The 23,006-nt window shown below is 39.7% G+C and overlaps 4 protein-coding genes and 1 pseudogene across 5 annotated transcripts; 2 read left to right on the forward strand and 3 right to left on the reverse strand.

Annotated features, from left to right (window-relative positions):
• Positions 1-252: 252 nt before the first annotated feature.
• Positions 253-1,952, reverse strand: LOC145104551 (UDP-glycosyltransferase 85C1-like). The gene is made up of 2 exons (XM_079041776.1): positions 1,401-1,952; positions 253-1,319 (listed from the first exon to the last, which is right to left on the reverse strand). The coding sequence occupies exons 1-2, from the start codon at positions 1,921-1,923 to the stop codon at positions 382-384; spliced, it is 1,461 nt and encodes a 486-aa protein (XP_078897902.1). The 5' UTR covers positions 1,924-1,952; the 3' UTR covers positions 253-381.
• A 1,427-nt stretch (positions 1,953-3,379) lies between these two features.
• On the reverse strand, positions 3,380-5,070 carry LOC145104559 (UDP-glycosyltransferase 85C1-like). The gene is made up of 2 exons (XM_079041783.1): positions 4,528-5,070; positions 3,380-4,446 (listed from the first exon to the last, which is right to left on the reverse strand). The coding sequence occupies exons 1-2, from the start codon at positions 5,039-5,041 to the stop codon at positions 3,509-3,511; spliced, it is 1,452 nt and encodes a 483-aa protein (XP_078897909.1). The 5' UTR covers positions 5,042-5,070; the 3' UTR covers positions 3,380-3,508.
• A 671-nt stretch (positions 5,071-5,741) lies between these two features.
• On the forward strand, positions 5,742-7,484 carry LOC145104566 (UDP-glycosyltransferase 85C1-like). The gene is made up of 2 exons (XM_079041790.1): positions 5,742-6,284; positions 6,466-7,484. The coding sequence occupies exons 1-2, from the start codon at positions 5,768-5,770 to the stop codon at positions 7,401-7,403; spliced, it is 1,455 nt and encodes a 484-aa protein (XP_078897916.1). The 5' UTR covers positions 5,742-5,767; the 3' UTR covers positions 7,404-7,484.
• A 1,238-nt stretch (positions 7,485-8,722) lies between these two features.
• LOC145120977 (UDP-glycosyltransferase 85C1-like) lies at positions 8,723-10,464 on the forward strand (annotated as a pseudogene). The gene is made up of 2 exons (XR_013714457.1): positions 8,723-9,313; positions 9,413-10,464. The product of XR_013714457.1 is annotated as a UDP-glycosyltransferase 85C1-like (transcript).
• Positions 10,465-10,576: 112 nt separating this feature from the next.
• LOC145121063 (uncharacterized) lies at positions 10,577-11,987 on the reverse strand. The gene is made up of 5 exons (XM_079056874.1): positions 11,774-11,987; positions 11,274-11,473; positions 11,056-11,157; positions 10,893-10,944; positions 10,577-10,802 (listed from the first exon to the last, which is right to left on the reverse strand). Exons 1-5 carry the CDS (start codon positions 11,862-11,864, stop codon positions 10,684-10,686), a joined length of 564 nt encoding a protein of 187 aa, XP_078913000.1. The 5' UTR covers positions 11,865-11,987; the 3' UTR covers positions 10,577-10,683.
• Positions 11,988-23,006: the final 11,019 nt, after the last annotated feature.

The following is a 23,006-nucleotide window of genomic DNA, read 5'->3' on the forward strand; positions in this document are numbered from 1 at the left end:
AGAGAATCCATAATGATGAGTTTAATGGGGAAATTGAATGATGGGACAAATATAGTTGTTATTCAATATTAGATACAACTCTTGCATTGTGATCAAGATGTCATATTGTCAATTTGTCATTCAATGGATTTGTAGTTCAATAGTTATTTGAACTCTCTAATTGAAAAAAAAATGAATGTTTTTAAACTCTTAAATAAATATTATAAATTATTTTGTAATGTTTCATGGAATTTTGTAAAGTTTAATGCATTGTAGGAAAAAATTTAATGAGTTGTATGGAATGTAGAAGGATGAGGAGACAATCCATTGAACTCTATAAAGTTTAATCCACTGTTGATACCCTTAAAAAACGTCCCCACTACCCCTAAAAGCAACATGAATCTACTTTTTTGAAAGCACGCCAATTTCGGTAACCAGTTTTTCAACATCTAGAAACGACGAACCGGCAAGATCTGTCGCCATTTCCGCCATTTTCCTCCACTCCATTGCCTTGTTTTTCATCCTCCCCCCGCTTCCATCCATTAACTCCCTCACAAGCTTCTCTACTTCATCCCTCTTCACGTCCCTCCCCATCTCCATCCCCACCTCCCATTCCTTGCACATTTGTCTGCAATTAGTCCGTTGGTCACCTGTGAACGGGCAGCATATCATTGGTACACCAGCAGACAAGCTCTCAATGACCGAACCCCACCCACCATGAGTCAAGAACCCACCAACCGAAGGGTGGTTCAACACCTCCTCTTGTGAACACCAGCTTCCTATAAACCCTCTTTCTTTAACCACTTCCTCCAGTTCTAATGGCAAAACTGCACACCCACCATCAACCAAATCATCCCTGATTATCCAAAGAAAATTGTGGTTACTGTTAACAAGTCCCCAACCTAATTCAAGCAAATCTTTTACAGACATTACTGCTAGACTTCCAAAGTTGACATACACCACAGAATTCGGTTCCTTCAAATGAAGCCATTGGAAACATTCGGGTTCTTCCTTCCATAAGCTATAACCATTGAAAGTCGAGCTCTTGGTTTCTTTTTCTGTCATCTGGTTCGAAAGTAATTGCAGTGGCCCAATGGTGTAGACATGTGGAAACATGGATTTAAACTCTTTGATGAGAGTTCTCTCTAATTCATCAAAAGTATGGATAATCATGTGTGAAATCTTATCAGCATCATGTGCGATTTGGACAATGAATTTTAAAGCCGAAGATTTTGGCCCTACGCCCCAGATATGTTCCGGTAGATCCCTTAAACGGATCTCTTTCATTCCGGGAATATCTATCAAGGTATCAAGATATCCATTTGTCAAACAATTCTCATCTGCAAAAACAATACAAGATGGATTAATTACAAATGCCAAAGGAAAAGATGATAATGTTTATGGACTAGAAAGCTAATTACCTCTAAGTGGGACAACTCCTTTCTCCGATAGAACTTTTGCCTGGTAAAACCCCATGAACCCGCAGGCAGCCATGGTCCAGAAAAGGATGATGGGGACTCCGAGCTTCTCAGCAGCATAAGGGGTTTGAGCGAAAGTCATGAAAGCGTCGGAGATTATACAAGTTACCGGAGTTTCAAGTTCGGCAACAATTTCAAGAAAGGGAGACAAGAAATTGGTCGTAAGGTACCTGGCGAGTTCAACGATGGTTTGAGTTGGATCATGATCGTCGTCGTCAGAAGTGGAAGGGAGACCATCTGGAACCGTTTTGAATTGAAAACCAGGGACACCGTCAATATCATGAAACCCACCGTACTTGAGAAGGCGTTTGTGGTTGGAGTGGGTGTTGACGAAGGTTATGTGAAGGCCGTTGTGGTGCAGGATCCTGGCTAGTTTAAGCATACACTTGATGTGGCTTTGTGCTGGAAACGGTATGAACACCACATGATGAGGCTTTTGAGCAATTCTGGGTACTCCTTCCATCATTGTATGTGGAATGTCTGTTGACAAAGTCGAATGATTGTGGAGACCTCTTATCACTTTATTGATTTCATAGTAGATACGACAATCTTATTGAATAAGAGTGTAATTAAGTTTTTTTTTTATTGAGCGGCAATAAAATATTATTAGAAAAAAGAAAAAGAAGCCAGCAAGTAGCTGAACAAAAGAAGATAAACCAAGAAAATAAACACAGCCAGCACCAAAAGAAAAGAAGTCTAAAACTAAAAAGCAACAGCAAACTGCCAACAGAAGTGAAGCGACTGCAAACACGTGAACAAAAGAACATAAACCTAGAATAGTGATTAAGTTTAGTTTTTGCTTTATTTTTAGTTTTTTTTAACTTTTTTTTTTCTTTTTTTGAGATTTAACCATTCAAATTAAAATAATGTTTTATTTTCTGAAACTTTTTACTTCTATAAAATTATATATAAAATTATATGATAATTATTAAATTTTAACGGGTGAATGTACCAACTTTATTTACATCTTTTTCTTTATTTTTTCTCAAAGATGACATGAAATTGAAAGATCAAAATAACATGAAATAATTATGAACATGGTTATTAATTTGGAAAATTGGTTCGTATAATGTTTTTGAAAAGAATTGAAATTTGAAGGAATTAATTATAATCTTTTATGTATTTGATTGATACGTAATGAAATTTGTTTTATGTTTGGTTTACATATTTGTCAAAAATATTGGAAGGTAACTTATATAATATGACTAAAATTAATTTTATGTAAATTACTATTCATTTTAATAAAATGATAAAACTCTCATTAATTAAACTCATACGGTCTTACTCACTCAAATTTACCCACTCAAATGTATGTGGGGATAGGGGTAGGATAGGGTGAGCATTGGCATTGACTTGTTAATGTTGGTGTGGTTATGTACATATGTTTTTACTTGTTGGTGTGTGTGAGGGTGTTGGGGCGAGTATAGGTGTCGGGTGCGAGGTAGGTCATATATGATCATCAAGGTCGAGATTGTGAGTTTCTATGGACTATTTTCATTTATTTTTGTTTTCTTTATATACATTACACAACCATCAAAGATGAAGAAGATTTTGTTCATTAATTCCTATTTATTTCTTAACAACATTTTCTTCTTATGTATTGTTTGCTTCATTTATTTGCCACGTTAACAAAAAAAATGATATTTCATCATATTTTTTCATACGAGGAAAGAGAATCCATAATGATGAGTTTAATGGGGAAATTGAATGATGGGACAAATATAGTTGTTATTCAATATTAGATACAACTCTTGCATTGTGATCAAGATGTCATATTGTCAATTTGTCATTCAATGGATTTGTAGTTCAATAGTTATTTGAACTCTCTAATTGAAAAAAAAATGAATGTTTTTAAACTCTTAAATAAATATTATAAATTATTTTGTAATGTTTCATGGAATTTTGTAAAGTTTAATGCATTGTAGGAAAAAATTTAATGAGTTGTATGGAATGTAGAAGGATGAGGAGACAATCCATTGAACTCTATAAAGTTTAATCCACTGTTGATACCCTTAAAAAACGTCCCCACTACCCCTAAAAGCAACATGAATCTACTTTTTTGAAAGCACGCCAATTTCGGTAACCAGTTTTTCAACATCTAGAAACGACGAACCGGCAAGATCTGTCGCCATTTCCGCCATTTTCCTCCACTCCATTGCCTTGTTTTTCATCCTCCCCCCGCTTCCATCCATTAACTCCCTCACAAGCTTCTCTACTTCATCCCTCTTCACGTCCCTCCCCATCTCCATCCCCACCTCCCATTCCTTGCACATTTGTCTGCAATTAGTCCGTTGGTCACCTGTGAACGGGCAGCATATCATTGGTACACCAGCAGACAAGCTCTCAATGACCGAACCCCACCCACCATGAGTCAAGAACCCACCAACCGAAGGGTGGTTCAACACCTCCTCTTGTGAACACCAGCTTCCTATAAACCCTCTTTCTTTAACCACTTCCTCCAGTTCTAATGGCAAAACTGCACACCCACCATCAACCAAATCATCCCTGATTATCCAAAGAAAATTGTGGTTACTGTTAACAAGTCCCCAACCTAATTCAAGCAAATCTTTTACAGACATTACTGCTAGACTTCCAAAGTTGACATACACCACAGAATTCGGTTCCTTCAAATGAAGCCATTGGAAACATTCGGGTTCTTCCTTCCATAAGCTATAACCATTGAAAGTCGAGCTCTTGGTTTCTTTTTCTGTCATCTGGTTCGAAAGTAATTGCAGTGGCCCAATGGTGTAGACATGTGGAAACATGGATTTAAACTCTTTGATGAGAGTTCTCTCTAATTCATCAAAAGTATGGATAATCATGTGTGAAATCTTATCAGCATCATGTGCGATTTGGACAATGAATTTTAAAGCCGAAGATTTTGGCCCTACGCCCCAGATATGTTCCGGTAGATCCCTTAAACGGATCTCTTTCATTCCGGGAATATCTATCAAGGTATCAAGATATCCATTTGTCAAACAATTCTCATCTGCAAAAACAATACAAGATGGATTAATTACAAATGCCAAAGGAAAAGATGATAATGTTTATGGACTAGAAAGCTAATTACCTCTAAGTGGGACAACTCCTTTCTCCGATAGAACTTTTGCCTGGTAAAACCCCATGAACCCGCAGGCAGCCATGGTCCAGAAAAGGATGATGGGGACTCCGAGCTTCTCAGCAGCATAAGGGGTTTGAGCGAAAGTCATGAAAGCGTCGGAGATTATACAAGTTACCGGAGTTTCAAGTCCAGCTACAATTTCAAGAAAAGCATCCAAGAAATTGATCGTAAGGTACGCGGAAAGTTCAACGAGGGTTTGAGTTGGATCATGATCGTCGTCAGAAGTGGAAGAGAGACCATCTGGAACCGTTTTGAATTGAAAACCAGGAACACCGTCAAGATCATGAAACCCACCGTACTTGAGAAGGCGTTTGTGATTGGACTGGGTGTTGACGAATGTTATGTGGAGGCCCTTGTGGTGCAGAATCCTGGCTAGTTTGAGCATACACTTGATGTGGCTTTGTGCAGGTAACGGTATGAACACGACATGAGGTTTCTGAGCAATTCTGGGCACTGCTTCCATCTTTGTGTTGCATATAGAGGCAAGTGGAATTTAGTGTGCCACAGAATGTGGAATGTCGAATGATTGTGGAGATCATTATCACTTTATTGATTTCAAATCAGATATGACAATCATTCAAATTAAAATATTGTTTTATTTTCTGAAATTTTTTATTTTTCTAAAATTGTATGATGATTGTTAAATTTTATGAATGTACAAACTTTGTTTACATCTTTTTATTTTTATTTTTCTTAAAGATGACATGAACTCAAAAGAACACAATAACATGCAATGATCCTGAACTTGGTTATTAATCAGGGAAAATTCCAGAAAAAACACAAGATTTTGTATTCATATATGCTACAGAATCTACAACATGAACTTTCTACAATCCGAGGGAATAGTCATCGGTAGCATCGATCAACAATTTTGCCAGAACATTGTTGTTGTCTATGTTTATTTAGCTATTGTTGGAACTTAGCTGTCTATATCTGAATCGTATACATAACACTAATCGAATATCCACAATCGTTACATTATGAGTTAATTACACTTAGGTAATCACATGATTTCACCTTTAAATATTCAATTTGATAACTTAAAGGCCAAAAGCACAAAAAAAACCATGTCCAAACAAGATTGTCGATGCCACCAATGCCTACATTAAGTTTCTCCTAATGACACGTATATTAATATAACACCCTTTCATAGCACCCAAAAACACACGGCAACTCCCCGCAGCTAGAGATGGACCCAGAGTCTAGAATTGATGAGAAGAAGCCTCATGTGGTGTTTATACCATTTCCAGCACAAAGCCACATCAAGTGTATGCTCAAACTAGCAAGACTTCTGCACCACAAGGGTCTTCACATAACCTTTGTCAACACCGAGTCAAGCCACAAGCGCCTTCTCAAGTACAGTGGGTTGCATGGTCTAGACACGGCTCCTGGTTTTCAATTCAAAACCATTCCAGATGGTCTCCCTTCTGATGACGACACTGAGCGAAATCAATCCGCAGAGGCAGAGCGACTCTTCGTGTACCTTTTGACCAATTTCTTGGGTTCCTTTCTTGATCTTGTAGCTGGACTTGAAAGTCCACCGACTTGTATTATCTCAGATGGTTTCATGACTTTCACAGACACTGTTAAAGCTGCTGCTAAGCTCAAGATCCCGATCATCCTTTACTGGACCCTTGCAGCTTCTGGATTCATGGCCTATTACCAGACCAAAGTTCTGACTGACAAAGGACTTCTCCCGCTCAAAGGTTAACTATCCTAGCTAATTTATCCCTGAATTATCAAAGCTTAGATATTGTTTGGTATATGGCGTAATTGGAAAAGGAATTGCACGTTCATTCCATTCCATCCAACTAAATATGTCCATAATGTTCATGAAAATCCTATTTGACGATTAATTGTATATGTCTTCTACTCTTCTTTATGCAGATGAAAGTTATTTGAATAACGGGTACACTGATACCCTTATAGATGGGATTCCGGGAATGGAAGGAGTCCGTTTGAGGGATCTACCCAAACATATGTTAGCCACAAGCGCCGATGATCCTGCATATAATTATCTGTTGGAATCAGCTAGGACAGCCGATAAAGTTTCACACATGATCCTCCATACTTTCGACGAATTAGAAGCTACTCTTGTCAAAGAACTTAAATCAATATTTCCTCGAATCTACACAGTTGGACCTCTACAATTACTTTTGAACCAGACCAACCAGACTAAAAGCTCAAGTTTTAATGGCTATAGTTTGTGGAATGAAGAACCCACGTGCATCGAGTGGCTCGAGTCAAAGGAACCAAACTCGGTGGTGTATGTCAACTTTGGAAGTTTAGCAGTAATGTCTCTACAAGACTTACTAGAATTAGGTTGGGGACTTGTTAATAGCAACCATTATTTTCTTTGGATAATCAGGACTGATATGGTTGACGGGGGATCAGCAATTCTACCATTGGAATTTGAGGCGGCTGTTAAAACGAGAGGTTTTATTGCAAATTGGTGTTCACAAGAAGAGGTCCTCAACCACCCTTCGGTTGGTGGGTTTTTGACTCACGGTGGTTGGGGTTCAGTGATCGAGAGCCTATCTGCGGGTGTGCCGATGTTATGTTGGCCAGTTTCTCATGACCAAATGGTTAACTGTCGGCAAATGTGCCAGAATTGGGAGGTCGCAATGGAGATCGAGAGGAATTCGAAGAGGGGTGAAGTTGAGAAGCTTGTAAAGGCATTAATGGAGGGAACTGAGGGTAAAAGAATGAGGAAGAAGGCCATGGAGTGGAAGAACATGGCGGAAATTGCGACAGATTGTAATGGATGTTCGTCTTTGAATATCGAAGAACTTGCCAATGAAATCACAAACATGTCAAGAAACTAGATACCCAATATTTGTTTATGATTCCACATGTGTAAGTGTTTATGGAACAAAAAAGAAAAGAAACTGGAGTTAATTTGCATTTGTTACACACGACATAACTAAATAGGAAAAGATGGGAGTGAATTGGACTCGATAAGCTTTATAGGCTATCATCGATGATGAGTGTGATGACATTCATGCCTTTCACATAGATGAGAGATGGAGATCTAGTGAGTCTCTTTCCCACCTTGTTTCATTTTTTAGATGGGACAAAAAGTTTACAATTTTTGTTTTAATCGACACGGTTTTGATTCTAGTCCTATTTATGCAAACTAATGTCCAACCATGTCGCCTTAATGATGCTCTGTATAAAGGAACAAAAGGAAGGGCCTTAATGATGCTCTGTATAAAGGAACAAAAGGGAAGGGCTAACTAACAAACCAAAACACAAATACGTTGGTATCTAACTGATTTTTGGTTCAAAATAGAAAGTGTCAAAAATAAGATAACCTTCTCCATTAGCATACAAATTTCATTTGAGATTTGAAATGTCACGTTGAAGATCCTACATAGTGATGCATAAGTATAGTCCAATACAAGGTACCAACGTGAAGGAAGAAGATGAGGGCCATAATGAAAGCATCCAATAAACCAAGTATTCCAAAAAAATATTGTTAAAATTAGAAATATTATAAGAAATCTCTTCAGTTTACTTTCTAAAAAAGTCTAATAGAAAGAAGGGACTTCAACATATATAAACATTTATATATAGGACGTGCTTACCGATTACCGTTGTAAGATACGTGACAAACAAACACAGCTTATTTATAATACCAGTGCAATGCCACTGATTTAATAGCTTACAAGTTATTAAGTTGCCTACTCTCACAAAAGTAAAACAAAATTAAAGTTTAGCAGGTAATTTTTTTTTTTTTTTTTAAAAGTCAAGGATACATAACAAATTATTAAATTTCGTTACTATTTGCTAACATTCTCTCTTTAAAAAATACTATATTTTACTCAAACAGTCTCATATAAAGGTATCACAACAATTTGTACTAATATATGTTATCATTATTACGTTTCTACAATCATAAAGGGAGCACATATTGTTGCATTGTCATCGATGATATCAACAATTTTGCCAGAACATTATTGTTTATATATGATTTTCAACCATTGTTGAAAATTCTGAATTGTATAATACCAATCGAGTCCCTACAATTGTTACGTTATGAGTTTATAATACTTGGCTGTCGGCACAAGTTTTCATCTTAAACGCCAAAAGTACAAATTAAAAAGACAAATGCGTTCAAACAAGATTATCGATGGCACCAATGATTTCATTAAGATTCTTCTAATGCCACGTATATAACACCTTTCATGGCACCTAAAAACACACACAGTAACAGCCACAGAGATGGAGCCAGAACCCCGAAACGATCAGAAAAAGCCTCATGTGGTGTTTATACCATTTCCAACACAAAGCCACATCAAGTGTATGATTAAACTAGCAAGGCTACTGCATCACAAGGGCCTTCACATAACCTTCGTCAACACCGAGTCCAACCAAAAGCGCCTTGTAAAGTACGGTGGGTTTCATGGTCTAGCCGTGGCTCTTGGTTTTGAATTTAAAACGGTTCCAGATGGTCTCCCTTGTGATGACGACACTGAACCAAATCAAACCGCAGAGCAACTGTTTCTGTACCTTTTGCCCAATTTCTTGGGTTCCTTTCTTGATCTTGTAGCTGGACTTGAAAATCCACCGACTTGGATTATCTCAGATGGCTTCATGACATTCACAAACACTGTTTATGCTGCTGAGAAGCTCAAAATTCCGATCATCCTTTACTGGACCCTTGCAGCTTGTGGGTTCATGGCGACTTACCAGACGAAAGTTCTAACGGATAAAGGAGTTCTCCCGCTTAAAGGTTAGGTTTCCTACTTCTTAGTCTCTCATTCCATCCAACCAAACAAACCCCATGAAAATTGTATTTGACAACCACTCATTGAACTTGTTGTTCATGCAGATGAAAGTGATTTGAAAAACGGGTACACTGATACCGAAATAGATTGGATTCCAGGAATGGAAGGAACCCGTTTGAAGGATCTACAAGAACATGTGTTAGTCACAAACCCAGATGACCCCGCATACAATTTTGTGCTGGAAGCAGCCAGGACAGCCGATAAAGTTTCACACATGATCATCCAAACTTTTGACGAATTAGAAGCTAATCTAGTCAAAGAGCTTAAATCCATCTTTCCTAAGATCTACACTGTCGGGCCTCTACAATTACTTCTTAATCAAATCACAGAAAATGAAACCCCAAATTCGAGTTCTAATGGCTATAGTTTATGGAAGGAAGAGCCCGGGTGCATCGAGTGGCTCGAGTCAAAGGAACCGAACTTGGTCGTGTATGTCAACTTTGGGAGTCTAGCAGTAATGTCTCTACATGATTTACTTTAATTAGGTTGGGGACTTGCTAACAGCAACCATTATTTTCTTTGGATAATCCGGAATGATTTGGTAGATGGTGTTTTGGAGGTTTTGCCGCCGGAATTCATGGCGGCAGTTAAAACGAGAGGTTTTATCGCAAGCTGGTGTTCACAAGAAGAGGTGCTGAAACACCCTTCAGTTGGCGGGTTCTTGACCCACGGTGGGTGGGGGTCGGTGATCGAGAGCTTGTCGGCTGGTGTACCGATGTTATGTTGGCCGGTTTCCCATGACCAAGGAATCAATTGTAGGCAAATGTGTCGGAATTGGGAGGTCGGAATGGAGATTGACCGGAATGTGAAGAGGGATGAAGTTGAAAAGCTTGTAAGGTGGTTAATGGAGGAAATTGAGGGGAAAAGGATGAAGAAGAAAGCTATGGAATGGAAGAAATGGCGGAATTAGCTACAGATGTTGATGGATCATCTTTTTTGAATATTGAAGAACTTGCTAATGAAATCACCAACTTGTCGAGAAACTAGATACCCATTTGTTTCCAACAAAACTTTTTAGAGCTATTTTTAATAATGAAAATGAGGGCATTCAAGTCTTTTGCATAGACAAGTGATTGAGAGCGAGTTTTAGTCCGACCTTTAGAGTGGGAAAAAAGCTTGTAATTCCGTCTCATTTACATCTATCTTTATCCCAGTTACAGTACCGCATGTTTTGTCAGACCTGTCTTACTTCACAAATGGGAAGCAGATAACCAACAACCAAAACATGAAAATATTTATATCTAATTGATAATTTGGTTCAAAATAAAGTCTCAAAACTAAGACAACCATGTCCATTATCATACAGTTTGAAATTTCACGTTGAAGATCCTCCATAACGACGCACGAGTATAGCTCGATACAAGGTGCCAACATGAAGGAAGAAGATGAGGGCGATAATGACATCATCCAATAGACCAAGTATTCCAAATAATGCTGTCAAAATTAGGAAAACATTCTATCAATCTTTTTAAGTCTGTAGGCATTTAGCAATCTATGTAAGTTGATCTGAGTTGAAAACCATACCTTCGGGGATAATGTCCACTGGGCTGAGTACATAAATGACAGTTGATAAAAGCTGTGTATGAAAAAAAAAATAGTAAATTGTCGTGGTAGTAACCAGTAACTAGTGAGCAATCATATTCATATATATGCAATAAAATGAAATTTATTATTATTATTAACTCACTGCCAGAAATACGCGTGCTTTGATGACAAACGGGAGAGATCTTTGAGGATCCATCACTTCTCGGAACAATCTTTTGATCAGAAACGGGAGGTCCTGCAGTCTCTGCAAAAAAAAAAAAAAAATAATAATAAAATAAAAAAGACTTTGAATATGGATCTTAAAGAAATATGATTAGTTTCTTTCTTAACTTTTTGGTGGATATTATAATGATTAGTTACCTGGCTTAGTCCTGTTGAATGTGAACCAAAGATTCGGTTATAAGATTCAATCTTTCTTATAACCTCAGAAGCTTCGGGATTATCAGCTTGCTCAGAGGATTCATGGCTAGGAACCAACAAAGTAATGTGGCGACGACAAAGAGGGCATTTACATGGCTGTAATGCAGATCCATGATTCCAAACTTCTAAAATGCAATTTCCTAACAGAGAGAGGGGAAAGATGCATATTAGTTATTAATGTGATCAAAATTCATATGCACACCCTTGAACAGATGACAAAATATCCTCAAACATACAGCTATAATCTTCATGCCAAAACCCTAATTCCCCGAATGGGAATAGCGTGGTTTGCCCTATGCACACACAGAAACTTCAATTGACGAAATAAACAACGGATATACGGGGATTCTCCAAATCTGCTTCCAAATGGACTGAATGCGATCTTCGTAATGTTATTTTAGAAAAGAACGCGAACAATTGATTAGGATATGAACACTTACCGCAATACCAATGAGAGCAATTGGCTTGATGCGGGATATGGAAGTTGCCATGGCAGATTGCACAACAGTCGTTTGCTGGTGGCCCGTCCATATTGGCACTAGAAAATTCGATTCTCACTCGCTGCACGTATTGGATTTGGGGTTTCTCTGCTGTTTTTGTTTTGTTTCTCTGTTGCTTAATACTTAAGAATATGCAACGGAATCCTCTTATGAAAGATATTGTAACCGACACGCTTAAGAATTTGTAGTAAAAAAAGGGTTACGCGGGGACGAAACACAAAACTAAGGGGGCCGAAATTAACACTAGGAAATAAAACAATTTAAATAAATTAAAAAAAATAAACAATGGACTGCTTTTCATGTTGATATAGAGTTATAGACTATATAAAAAATTAAGTAAAAGTTTATAAATTATATAATAAAATAATAAAATACATGACAAATTAACAAATAACAAAGACACTAATTTTTTACAAAATAAAATAATAAATTGACTATATATTTTATATTATAAACTTCTAGCCATACTAAATTATTTTTTATTAGTCACCTAGTTTTATATATGATATTAGTGCTTAGTTATTGGCATTTAGTTAGTGGTATGGTTCTATATTTTTCCTTTGCAAATAATAAGTAATAATGAATAAGACATAAATTTGTTCACCTAACAAAGTATAAAAAAAAAAGAAGTTTTTTTTTTTTTTTTTTTGCATATAATTACAAAATCTAACTCACGAGAGAGAGAGATGTTTACATACATCTTCCTACTTACTGTAGTAGGGAGAGACAGGTGTAACACCTACATTTTCATTCCAGGGACATCTCAAAAGTTTTATTTCTTTCAGTCAATTAAAGATATATTAAACGTTAAAAATGAGTTTTTGATAAAAGATTATTTATGATAAATAATTTTAACTAAAGTTATAGTCTATTTGACAAGGATTTTGTACATATATAGAACGCTGAAATCCGACTTCATATGAAAAAGTTATGATTCTTCGAAGTTTCGCGATTAAACCGGTTCAGCTCTGCGAATCGTAAAAAATGATTTTTTGATAAATTATTTTTTAGCCAAAGAGATTTAAATGAAAGTCATAGTAGTCGTTAAACCGAGAGCGTGCTTATAGAGAACGCCCAAATCTGACTTCGTGAAACAAAGTTATGATTTTTCTAATATTTCAGCGTATTAGTATACGGCTCAGAAACCGAAATTGAAATCGATCGATTGTTAGAAATGTTTTAAAACCCGGGTTTTTAGTTGACCCGGTGTGATGACCGGTTCACGGGTCAACCGGTTCAACCGATTGAACCACCGGGTTAACCCGGTTTATGGTCTTTTTCTATTTTTATAATTTTTACTTTCCTGCATAATGCATAAACATATAAAACCAATAATTTGATGTCCACAAAGTTTAAACATTGAAAAACATCGAAGAAGCCGCAAATGGCTCGTTGTTTTGGCGTTCGCTACTTGTATCCAACTATCCAAGTCCTATTAAAATGGGTAAATCCGGTTTTAACCGGTTCAACATAAACGGTTCGACCGCGGTTTAGGGAAAACCCGGCCGGTTTGATCCGGTCCGTATTTTTCCAAAAAACCGCTCTCAATTGACTCGCCTTCTACCCCGGGTCACGGTCCAACCGGTTAGACCGGCTGGGTCGATCCGGGTTTTAAAACATTGATTGTTAGGAAAAACAATCTAAGAGACAATCGAAGATCTCGTTAATAGGAGTCCGTTAATATAAAGATAGCCGAGATCGGATATTGTATAAGAGAGTTATGATTTTTACATCGACTTTAACAGTCTAAGCCTGTAAAAATATAAGTTTAAAAATAAAGTCAAAATTAGTCGATGGACTCTAAAAGATAGTTATAGATCTCATCGATAGCTACGCGTGAAAATAAAACTCGTAGAAAACAAAGCTCATATGAAGAAGAAGATTTGAATTATTTAAGAAAACAGAAAAATTTGCACACAGACGCACGCCTAAACAGAGGGCGTGGCACGCTTCTGACTCTCCATGGAAATCGCGAAACCTGGCACCACTCAGAGAGCAACACGCCATTGGCCGACCACGTGTGCGGCGCACTCCGACATTATGTGCAGCGTGCTTTTATTTTTTACCCGCGGCATACTCCGACATTATACGCGGCGTGATTTTATGTCACACCCCAAAACTGGAACGGCGGAAACGATCGGGGGCGGAGGACGTCATGTACAGTATCACAACAATGCATAATAGTAAACAAGCAACAACATCATCCATTGCATTAATAGTAATATTTTAATACAAGTGTGTTCTGAAGTTTATAAGACACCAAAAATGAAAAATCAAAATAAGAGATGAGTCTTGATCGTGCTCCATCTTCTCAAAAACCTGGTCATCGGTACCTGTCTACTGGTGACCTGAGAATACAAGTTATTTTGAAAGCATAGATCAGCATTAAAGCTGGTGAGTTCATAAGTATTTTAGTGTCATTGTTTGTATAAGTTTGAAGAATGTACTTGTAAATGTTTGATGTAAAAGTTTGTAAGTATTTGATGTAAATGTTTGTAAACTTCCTAGAAAATCCTATATTTTCTACTAAAGTAGTCTTCTACCAAGACTCAATTGTTCTCTATGTTTGTTCTTTTGTAAAAGTGTGAGTTTTCCCAAAGTATGACTATCATTACCAAAATATAGTTTCTCATTACCGTTTATGTGAGAAGATCACAATGTGAATAAATTGGGAAAAATAAAGATGTACTGTAGTTTTATCTAGGTAACTACTAATGTACTAACTACCTTTAAACTTGTTAGTTAATTAAGGTAAAATGTGATATGATTGTAACCATACTCGATTGACCAGTATAACCCGACGTTCGAGACGTCGAAATGATATGACATTCGTCACTCGCAGACCTGCAGGTCCCACTGTAGTTAGCAGCAAGGTGTAGGAGGGTCAGTCCCGTATAGATCTATACATAAATTCACGCTCTTCCTCCAGGAGACTTTGGGTACAAAACGTGACGCAGCAGTATATGTTGAGCCATGAAGTAGTATCTCATATTAATGTTATAGTATTCTTGTATTTGTATAGTATGTACTAGTGTAATGTATGCTCTCTCTGTCTAGTATGTAGTATGTTCTTTAGTGTATAGTGTGTAGTATCTATTGATTCTCGTTATAGTATGCTCTATCTGTTTCTCTTTATAGTGAGTATTGTTTCTCGTTATAGTATTCTCTATCTGTTTCTCTTTATAGTGAGTATTGTTTCTCGTTATAGTATGTATTGACTCATGTATGAACTGACTCTTTGTATGTTTCGTTGTTCTAGTAATAGTATTAGTGACTTCCTAAATTATACCTATTATAGTTTACTAGCAATGTTGTTTGTATGAATGAACATGTTTGTACACCTTTGCTACCCAAAGGTATTGAATTGAAGGATGAACTTTTATATCTATATACATACACATACTATATAATTAAGATTCAAATGACCTTCGGACAAACAACCGATCCCCTAAGTCCACAACCAAACAAGGAACAGGAAGTAAGGCGAGTTATCAGTCCTAAGTCCTTTCAACCCTACTTATATAACTATATCTATATAGATATGCTTTTGACAAAATATAAGTTTGAAAGAGTTTAATAGAAAGAATTTAACATGTAAAAGAGTTTGTAAAACGATTTGAAGTAGTTTGATTGATAACACAATCTGAAATATAAGAAATCCACTTGTTTGATAGTTATTAATCACATGTGATTGATATAATAACTATAATAGTTCTACTTTTATTCCCCCCCCCCCCATAAAAGCATTTAAAATCATTTAAAAGATAAGTTAAGGGGTATGAACTCACCTGCAGTGAGTTATACGAATGAAAGATCGATTTGAAGGATGCTAAGTGTCAAGTGAAGACTTGAGCACAACGGATCCAATTAAGCATATAATGACACATATATGTATATAATTAGTGTTTAAACAACTAATCATGTAAGGAACACACCTTAGGAACTAGGAAACACTTATATGGAAGTGTTATAATAACAAAGGATTGCATCTAAGGAGTTTAAGGCCACACTATGGTGTTTACGGCCATGTGTTCACGGCCACATGAGTTTACGGCCATAGGGTTTGCGGCCCTATGAGTTTACGACCGTAAAATCATGAATTCTTGTGCTAAAGAGGTGATTTAAGGTCTTACAAACCTCCTGGAAGTGTTCTAGACCCAACACAAGCCTTAAGGAAGTGTTTATGTCCAATATGAAGGCTTAACAAGGGTTTACGGCCAAGGGAGATGCTCTTTGGCCGTAAACTCACCTTGATCTTGGATATAGGGTGATTTCAAGTAGCATGTCTAATAAGTAATACACATAGGAAGGTACTTACGAGTTTGGAAGCCTTTAGGGGTGTTTGAAGTCCAAGAACTTAGTAGGTGTTCTTGGTGTTCTTGGTGAAATGAAGAGCACTTGAAGATCAAACCCAAAAGATGAAGTTAATGGGTGAAATCAAAGGGTGATACAAGATATCGAGATGTATCAATGATTCAAGGGAAGAAACACTTACATTTTTGGAAGATAAAAATGAAGATATTATGATACTTGAGAGAGAAATCAAGTTCTTGAGGTTGAAATGGTGAATAATGAGGAAGGAATGATAGAATATCATGTTTATAGGGTGAGTTTACGGCCACCTTGAGTTTACGGCCGTAAACTCATATGGTGTGGCCGTAAACTCCACATGATGAAGTTTATGGCTTACTTGGTGCACAATGGACTCAAGCAGTTACTTCTTAATACCTGATCCTTGGATGTACTATGATTAAAACTCTCAAATAGACCCTAAATAATGCTAGAAGATAGCAAAATGAGTCCAACCTTGATTGATTTGAATAACTATTCAAGATAGAAATTTCGGGTTGTCACATCATCCCCCCGTTAGAGAGAATTTCGTCCCGAAATTAGAGTTTAACAAATAAGCTATTACAAATAACTAAACGAAAAGATGAGGATATTTCAGTTTCATTTGATCCTCGCGCTCCCAAGTGAATTCAGGTCCTCGCTTGGCGTTCCAACGAACCTTCACTATCGGGATACGACTTTACTTCGTTTGCTTGACCTCTCGGTCCATGATCTCTACAGGTTCTTCCACGAAGTTGAGGCTCTCGTTGATCTCGATCTCGTCGAGTGGGATTACAAGAGTCTCGTCGGACAGACACTTTTTCAAGTTCGAGACGTGGAAAGTAGAATGTACGTTACTGAGTTCGCGAGGTAGTTTGAGTTTGTAAGCTACAGGGCCGATTCTAGCGATAATCTCGAAGGGCCCTACGTATCTTGGATTTAGCTTTCCACACTTTCCGAAGCGTATCAAGCCCTTCCAGGGTGAGACCTTCAATAGAACACGGTCGCCCACCTGGAATTCCAACGGTTTCCTTCTCTTGTCAGCGTAGCTTTTCTGTCGGTCTCTAGAGGCTTTCAATCGTTCACGAATCTGAACGATCTTCTCTGTCGTTTCCCGAATGATCTCCGTACCTGTGAGAGTGCTGTCAGGAACTCGTCCTTTAGCTAACTGAGTGTCGCCCACCTCAGCCCAGCACAGAGGGGATCTGCACTTACGGCCATAGAGGGCTTCAAATGGAGCAGCCTTTATGCTCGTGTGATAACTATTGTTGTAGGAGAACTTGACAAGGGGTAAATGAGTATCTCGTGCCTTCCCAAAGTCAATCACGCAGGCTCGCAGCATATCTTCCAAAGTTTGAATAGTCCTCTCACTTTGTCCGTCTGTCTGTGGATGGTAGGTTGTACTCATGTCCAGCCTAGTTCCTAGGGAACTTTGTAGCGACTGCCAGAACCTCGAAGTGAATCTACTATCCCTATCAGAGATAATAGATATGGGAACACCATGCAGTCGTACGATCTCCCTGATGTATGTTCTTGTTAGCTTCTCCATTTTGTCAGTCTCTTTTATAGGCATGAAGTGTGCGGACTTTGTTAACCTGTCTATGATCACCCAAATGGTATCGAGACCACCCGTAGTCTTCGGTAACTTGGTTATGAAGTCCATCGTGATCCGCTCCCACTTCCATTCAGGTATCTCCGGTTGCTGAAGTAAACCTGATGGTTTCTGGTATTCGACCTTAACCTTCGCGCAAGTAAGGCATTTACTCACGAAGGTAGCAATCTATGATTTCATGTTAGGCCACCAGTATAACTTTTTAAGATCCAGATACATCTTACCCGAACCTGGGTGGACAGAATATCGAGTGTTGTGCGCTTCGGTCATGATCAAGTCTCTGAAACCACCGTGTTTCGGTGTCCAGATCCGATCCACGAGATATAAAGCTCCGCCACCCTTGACTTCCAAGTTCTTATCCATCCCTCTCAGGGATTCGCCCGCCACATTTTCAGGTTTCAAAGCTTCGAGCTGAGCCTCCTTAATTTGTGTGGACAAGTGTGAATGGATAGTCATAGTCAATGATTTGACTCTACGACCAGAGTATTCTTTCCGACTCAGGGCGTCAACTACTACGTTGGCCTTGCCGGGATGATAACGAATTTCGCATTCATAATCACTGAGTAGCTCGACCCATCGTCGTTGTCTCATGTTGAGCTCCTTCTGGTCGAATATGTGTTGTAGGATTTTGTGGTCTGTAAAGATAGTGCTTTTCGTACCATACAAGTAGTGTCTCCAGATCTTCAGAGCAAACACTACTGCTCCTAACTCAAGATCATGTGTGGTGTAGTTGATCTCGTTTTTCTTCAGCTGGCTTAAGGCATAGGCGATGACCTTACCTCGTTTCATCATAACACAGCCGAGTCCTTGATTGGACGCATCGCAATAGACCACGAAGTCTTCTATCCCTTCAGGGAGGGATAGTATCGGTGCGGTGCATAAGGCTCGCTTTAGCATTTGGAACGCTTTCTCTTGCTTCTCTTCCCAGTCAAAGGCCACGCCCTTCTGGGTCAGTGTTGTAAGAGGTTTCACAATCCGCGAGAAGTTCTGAATGAACCTGCGATAGTAGCCAGCGAGGCCTAGAAATTGACGAATTTATGTAGGCGTCTTTGGTGCTGACCTGTTCTCAATGGCTTTGATTTTGGAAGGGTCCACGTGTATTCCCTCTTTGCTAACCACGCGCCCTAAGAATTCGACTCTTCGGATCCAAAATTCGCATTTCGAGAACTTTGCATAGAGCTTCTCTGATCGCAGTGTTTCCAAGACCTGACGCAGATGTTGACTATGCTCCTCCTTACTACGAGAGTAGATAAGTATGTCATAGATGAAGACAATGACGAACTGATCCAAGTAAGGACGGCACACCCTATTCATTAAGTCCATGAATACTGCGGGCGCATTGGTCAATCCGAACGACATCACTACAAACTCGTAGTGTCCATAACGAGTTCGGAAGGCTGTCTTCGGAACATCCTCCCCTAGCACTCGTAATTGGTGATACCCGGATCTCAGGTCAATCTTTGAAAAGAAATTTGCCCCTTGAAGTTGGTAAAACAAATCGTCTATGCGAGGCAGAGGGTAACGATTTTTGTCGGTTAGCTTGTTAAGTTCTCTGTAGTCGATGCACATACAGAACGATCCGTCTTTCTTTTTGACGAACAAGACCGGTGCTCCCCAGGGTGAGAAGCTTGGCCTAATGAAGCCCTTGCTGAGCAATTCTTTAAGTTGACTGGATAGCTCCTGCATCTCAGCTAGTGCTAGACGATATGTCGATTTGGCTACTGGGGTAGCCCCTGGAGCTAAGTCGATTCTGAACTCGACTTGACGTTGCGGAGGTAATCCTGGGAGTTCTTCTGGAAATATGTCGGGAAAATCGCGTACTACTGGAATGTTCTTTATGTCTTTCGTCTCTTGGCTCACGTCGACAACATGAGCAAGGAATGTGCGACATTCCTTTCGCAAGAATTTCTAGGCTTGAATGCTCGAGATGAGGCGAAGGTTCATGCCGGGTTTGTCGCCGTAGATTACTAGAGTTTCGCTAGATAGCAGATTAAGGCGAACAGCCTTTTCGTAACACATAATGTCGGCACGATGAGAACTCAACCAATCCATGCCGATTATGACGCCGAAACTTTTAATTGAGACCGGCATGAGGTCGATTGGGAATGAATGGTTATCTAGTGTTAGTGAACAACCTATGTATATGCAGCTAGTGCTCTCTGTGTTCCCATTAGCCATTTCTACAATGAACGATTCTTTAAGTGCATGCGATTTTTGCTTAAGTAATTGAGCAAATTTCTGATTCACGAAACTCCTCTCCGCTCCACTATCAAACAGTATGCATGCATATGAGTTATCGAGGAGAAACGTACCAGTGACCACTATAGGGTCGGCAACTGCTTCCTCGTGGCCTATAGCCAAAACTCTTCCCACTCCGCCGACATTCCCTGCCTTCGGGCATTTCCTCTTGTAGTGGCCCACCTCGCCACAACCGTAGCAAGCCTGACCCACACCAGCGTCGGGGACTTGGTTGATTGGCCTTGCCGAAGCCTTGCAGTGTGCCCCTTGTAGTGTGACCCTTCATGTTGCAGTTAGAGCACTGCATTTCCCGGCAGGGTCCATTGTGGTGGAAGTTGCATTTGTTGTACTTCGGCAAGTTTCCCGCGTACTGCTTTACCGGTGCAGCAGCGGCAGGTGCTATCGCAGCGTGAACAGCTACGACCTGGTGCTTTTTGGCAGCTTTCTGCTTTTTCTTGTCATCCCAGAACTTCCGCTTGTTGTCCGCGGCTTTGGAGGGTTCTAAGATGGCTAGGGTTGTTGTTGTTGATGGGGTTCGGACCCCGTGGTCAATGAGCCTCTGTGCCAATCGCTTGGCACTGTCGAAGGTAGTGGGGTGAGAAGCTAGTACGTTCCCTTGAAATGGAGGCACCAGCCCCCATATATACCTCTCTATCTTCTTCCCCTCATTAGGGACCATAGATGGACATAGTGCCACCAGATCGCTGAATCTGGCGGTGTAGGAAACTATGTCGGAGCCCTTCATGGTTAGGCTCCAAAGCTCCTGCTCTAACTTCTGAACTTCGCCCCTCGGGCAGTATTCCTCGATCATAAGCTCCTTAAGAGCTTCCCAGCCGATAGCATTTACCACTATAAGAGATAGTGACTTGACATGGCTGTTCCACCACGTCAGAGCTCGGTCCGCGAAGGTGCAAGCGGAAAATTTTACCTTGCTCCCTTCCGGACATGAGCAGATCTCAAAGATCGACTCCGTCTTCTCGAACCATTGCGAGAGGGCAATGATTCCGCCAGTACCGTTGAAGGCTCTGGGTTTACAGCTGGTAAAATCCTTATATGAGCACTCCCTAGAGCGCACTGGAGCTTCGACCACGGTGGGAGGCACATTAGTCTCACTCCCGCTAGTACCGGTAGTGGTGAATTGTGCTAGAGCTACCGTAACAGCCGCATTCACAGCAGCTTGGATAGTTGTTGGGTTGTATTGAGGAGGAGGAGGTGGAGTTTGATTCGGAGGGTTGCGCCTCGTTACTCGGGGTGGAGGCATCTTGTAGCTATAAGTTTAAAAGATGAAGATATTGATGAGAATTTAAAGAGAGAGTATGCTGAGAGTGACTCATGGACTAACTCTACATAGCCCAACAACACAGATGAAAGTATGATTGGATAGAACTCTAGTCCTAGAAAGATGAAAGCATTTGGATAATAATTTTCACAAGATTAAGAGCTGTCAATAATACTGGTATTACAGATGCAACTAGTTCGGGAAAAACGACCTAAAAGTAGGTCTTACATCAAACCAAGATGAGAAAATTTTGACAGAATAAAGACCTATCGACCGAAAGTTCAAGGTCTTACAATAACAGGAAATTACAGGAAAAGTACTACTAAGAGCATAGATAAGAAGGCTAATCCTTAGATCAAAAGGAAAAGGGATGAGCAGAGCATCCTCTACTGACGGCGGGAACCCCTTGGGCGAACCCTTAAGTCATTCATCAGACGCTCCATTTCAAGAAGGCGTCGCTCGTACACTCGCTGGCGCACGCGATGCTCTATGACTTCAGCCCTAGTCTCAGCTAGTGCTTGGAGTAGAGACTCACGGTCTCTTTCAGCTCTCTCACGAGCATCTTCCAGCCGACGAATGCGGACAGTGTTGATCCCTGTATTGGCATCAAGTTCCGCAATTCATTGGAGGGTTGTCCTTCCCTGAATTTCGTTACGAGCAACCCTGCGGACCAGGATAGGCAGGACTCTGTCCGCTGAGCCTCCTTCGCTCACATTGTAGAAGCTTCTGTCCCTATTGTACGGGATGGGTTGGCCCTGTTCCTGACTCCAGGTCTCCAGACTTTCCACCCACAGAGGCGTCGGACCTTGAAAAGCCGGACATGGGTTTGGATTTGGGTTTGGAGCTACCGGGGGTTGATCGTTGACTTCGGGCTTGGAGTCAGAATCCTCCGGGAAGTTCTCAGCAAAGTCATCATCCAATGGAATTGCAGGTTCCTCTTCTGGCTCAACATCGAGCCATCCTCCGTCGCCTTGGTTGGGAAAGTACGGGTCTCCGGGGATATGGAATCCAACCATGTTATCTACGCGAGAAAAGGGGTAAAAGAATTAATCAATAGACGCACTAATTAAGATAATTATAAGATGATCCTTACCAGTTACTCCAACATTTGCGTAGTTCATACCAGTCACATGTAACCAAAACAGGATAGACCTTCGAATGAGTGACCCTAACTCTAAGCCCACAACCAAACAAGGAACATGAAGTAAAGCAAAGATCACAGATTCTAAGTCTATAACACCCTAGCCACATATAACCTTAGCGTATCCACTCAGCAACTATTGACATACTAATAAAGACCTTTTTAGTTTGCACATAAGTAATTATAGTAACACAAAATACTCCTAAAGTATTTTAAGTTTATGTTCTGTTCTAATGTTTTCATTGTAGTAGTGTTGGTAAGTTTTTAGATTTGCTGCAACGCCACAACCATTCCTAGGCACATGCAATCACTTCTCGGAAAGATATAGTTGATCAGGTTATATCACTCTCAGATCTGATTATATGTTCCCAAGCCTAATTGTGTTGTTCAACAATCGTAATACTTTTGGCGCTCTGCTTCTGCCAGACATCCTTCTAGAGTGGCTCGGTGTTCTCGGAGTTCTTGTACTTCAGCCCGGGTTGCAGTCGTTTCTCGTCGAAGGAGCTCGGTGCGGTCTCGAGTCCGATCGTGGTCGTCATCCAACCGGCGAATTCGAACGGAGTTGACTTGGCTG

The sequence above is a fragment of the Lactuca virosa genome, chromosome 1 (genome assembly GCF_052849685.1).
Source record: "Lactuca virosa cultivar CGN04683 chromosome 1, Lactuca_virosa_CGN04683_v6, whole genome shotgun sequence".
NCBI classification, from domain to species: domain Eukaryota; kingdom Viridiplantae; phylum Streptophyta; class Magnoliopsida; order Asterales; family Asteraceae; genus Lactuca; species Lactuca virosa.

Coding starts and splice junctions, on each gene's coding strand:
- LOC145104551 (XM_079041776.1), bottom strand. CDS start 1,923: ATGATGGAAGGAGTACCCAGAATTGCTCAAAAGCCTCATCATGTGGTG. Junction 1,320..1,400: donor AGGAGTTGTCCCACTTAGAG/GTAATTAGCTTT, acceptor TTGTTTTTGCAG/ATGAGAATTGTTTGACAAAT.
- LOC145121063 (XM_079056874.1), bottom strand. CDS start 11,864: ATGGACGGGCCACCAGCAAACGACTGTTGTGCAATCTGCCATGGCAAC. Junction 11,474..11,773: donor TTGCTCTCATTGGTATTGCG/GTAAGTGTTCAT, acceptor TCTCTCTGTTAG/GAAATTGCATTTTAGAAGTT. Junction 10,945..11,055: donor AAGCACGCGTATTTCTGGCA/GTGAGTTAATAA, acceptor TTTCATACACAG/CTTTTATCAACTGTCATTTA.
- LOC145104559 (XM_079041783.1), bottom strand. CDS start 5,041: ATGGAAGCAGTGCCCAGAATTGCTCAGAAACCTCATGTCGTGTTCATA. Junction 4,447..4,527: donor AGGAGTTGTCCCACTTAGAG/GTAATTAGCTTT, acceptor TTGTTTTTGCAG/ATGAGAATTGTTTGACAAAT.
- LOC145104566 (XM_079041790.1), top strand. CDS start 5,768: ATGGACCCAGAGTCTAGAATTGATGAGAAGAAGCCTCATGTGGTGTTT. Junction 6,285..6,465: donor AGGACTTCTCCCGCTCAAAG/GTTAACTATCCT, acceptor TTCTTTATGCAG/ATGAAAGTTATTTGAATAAC.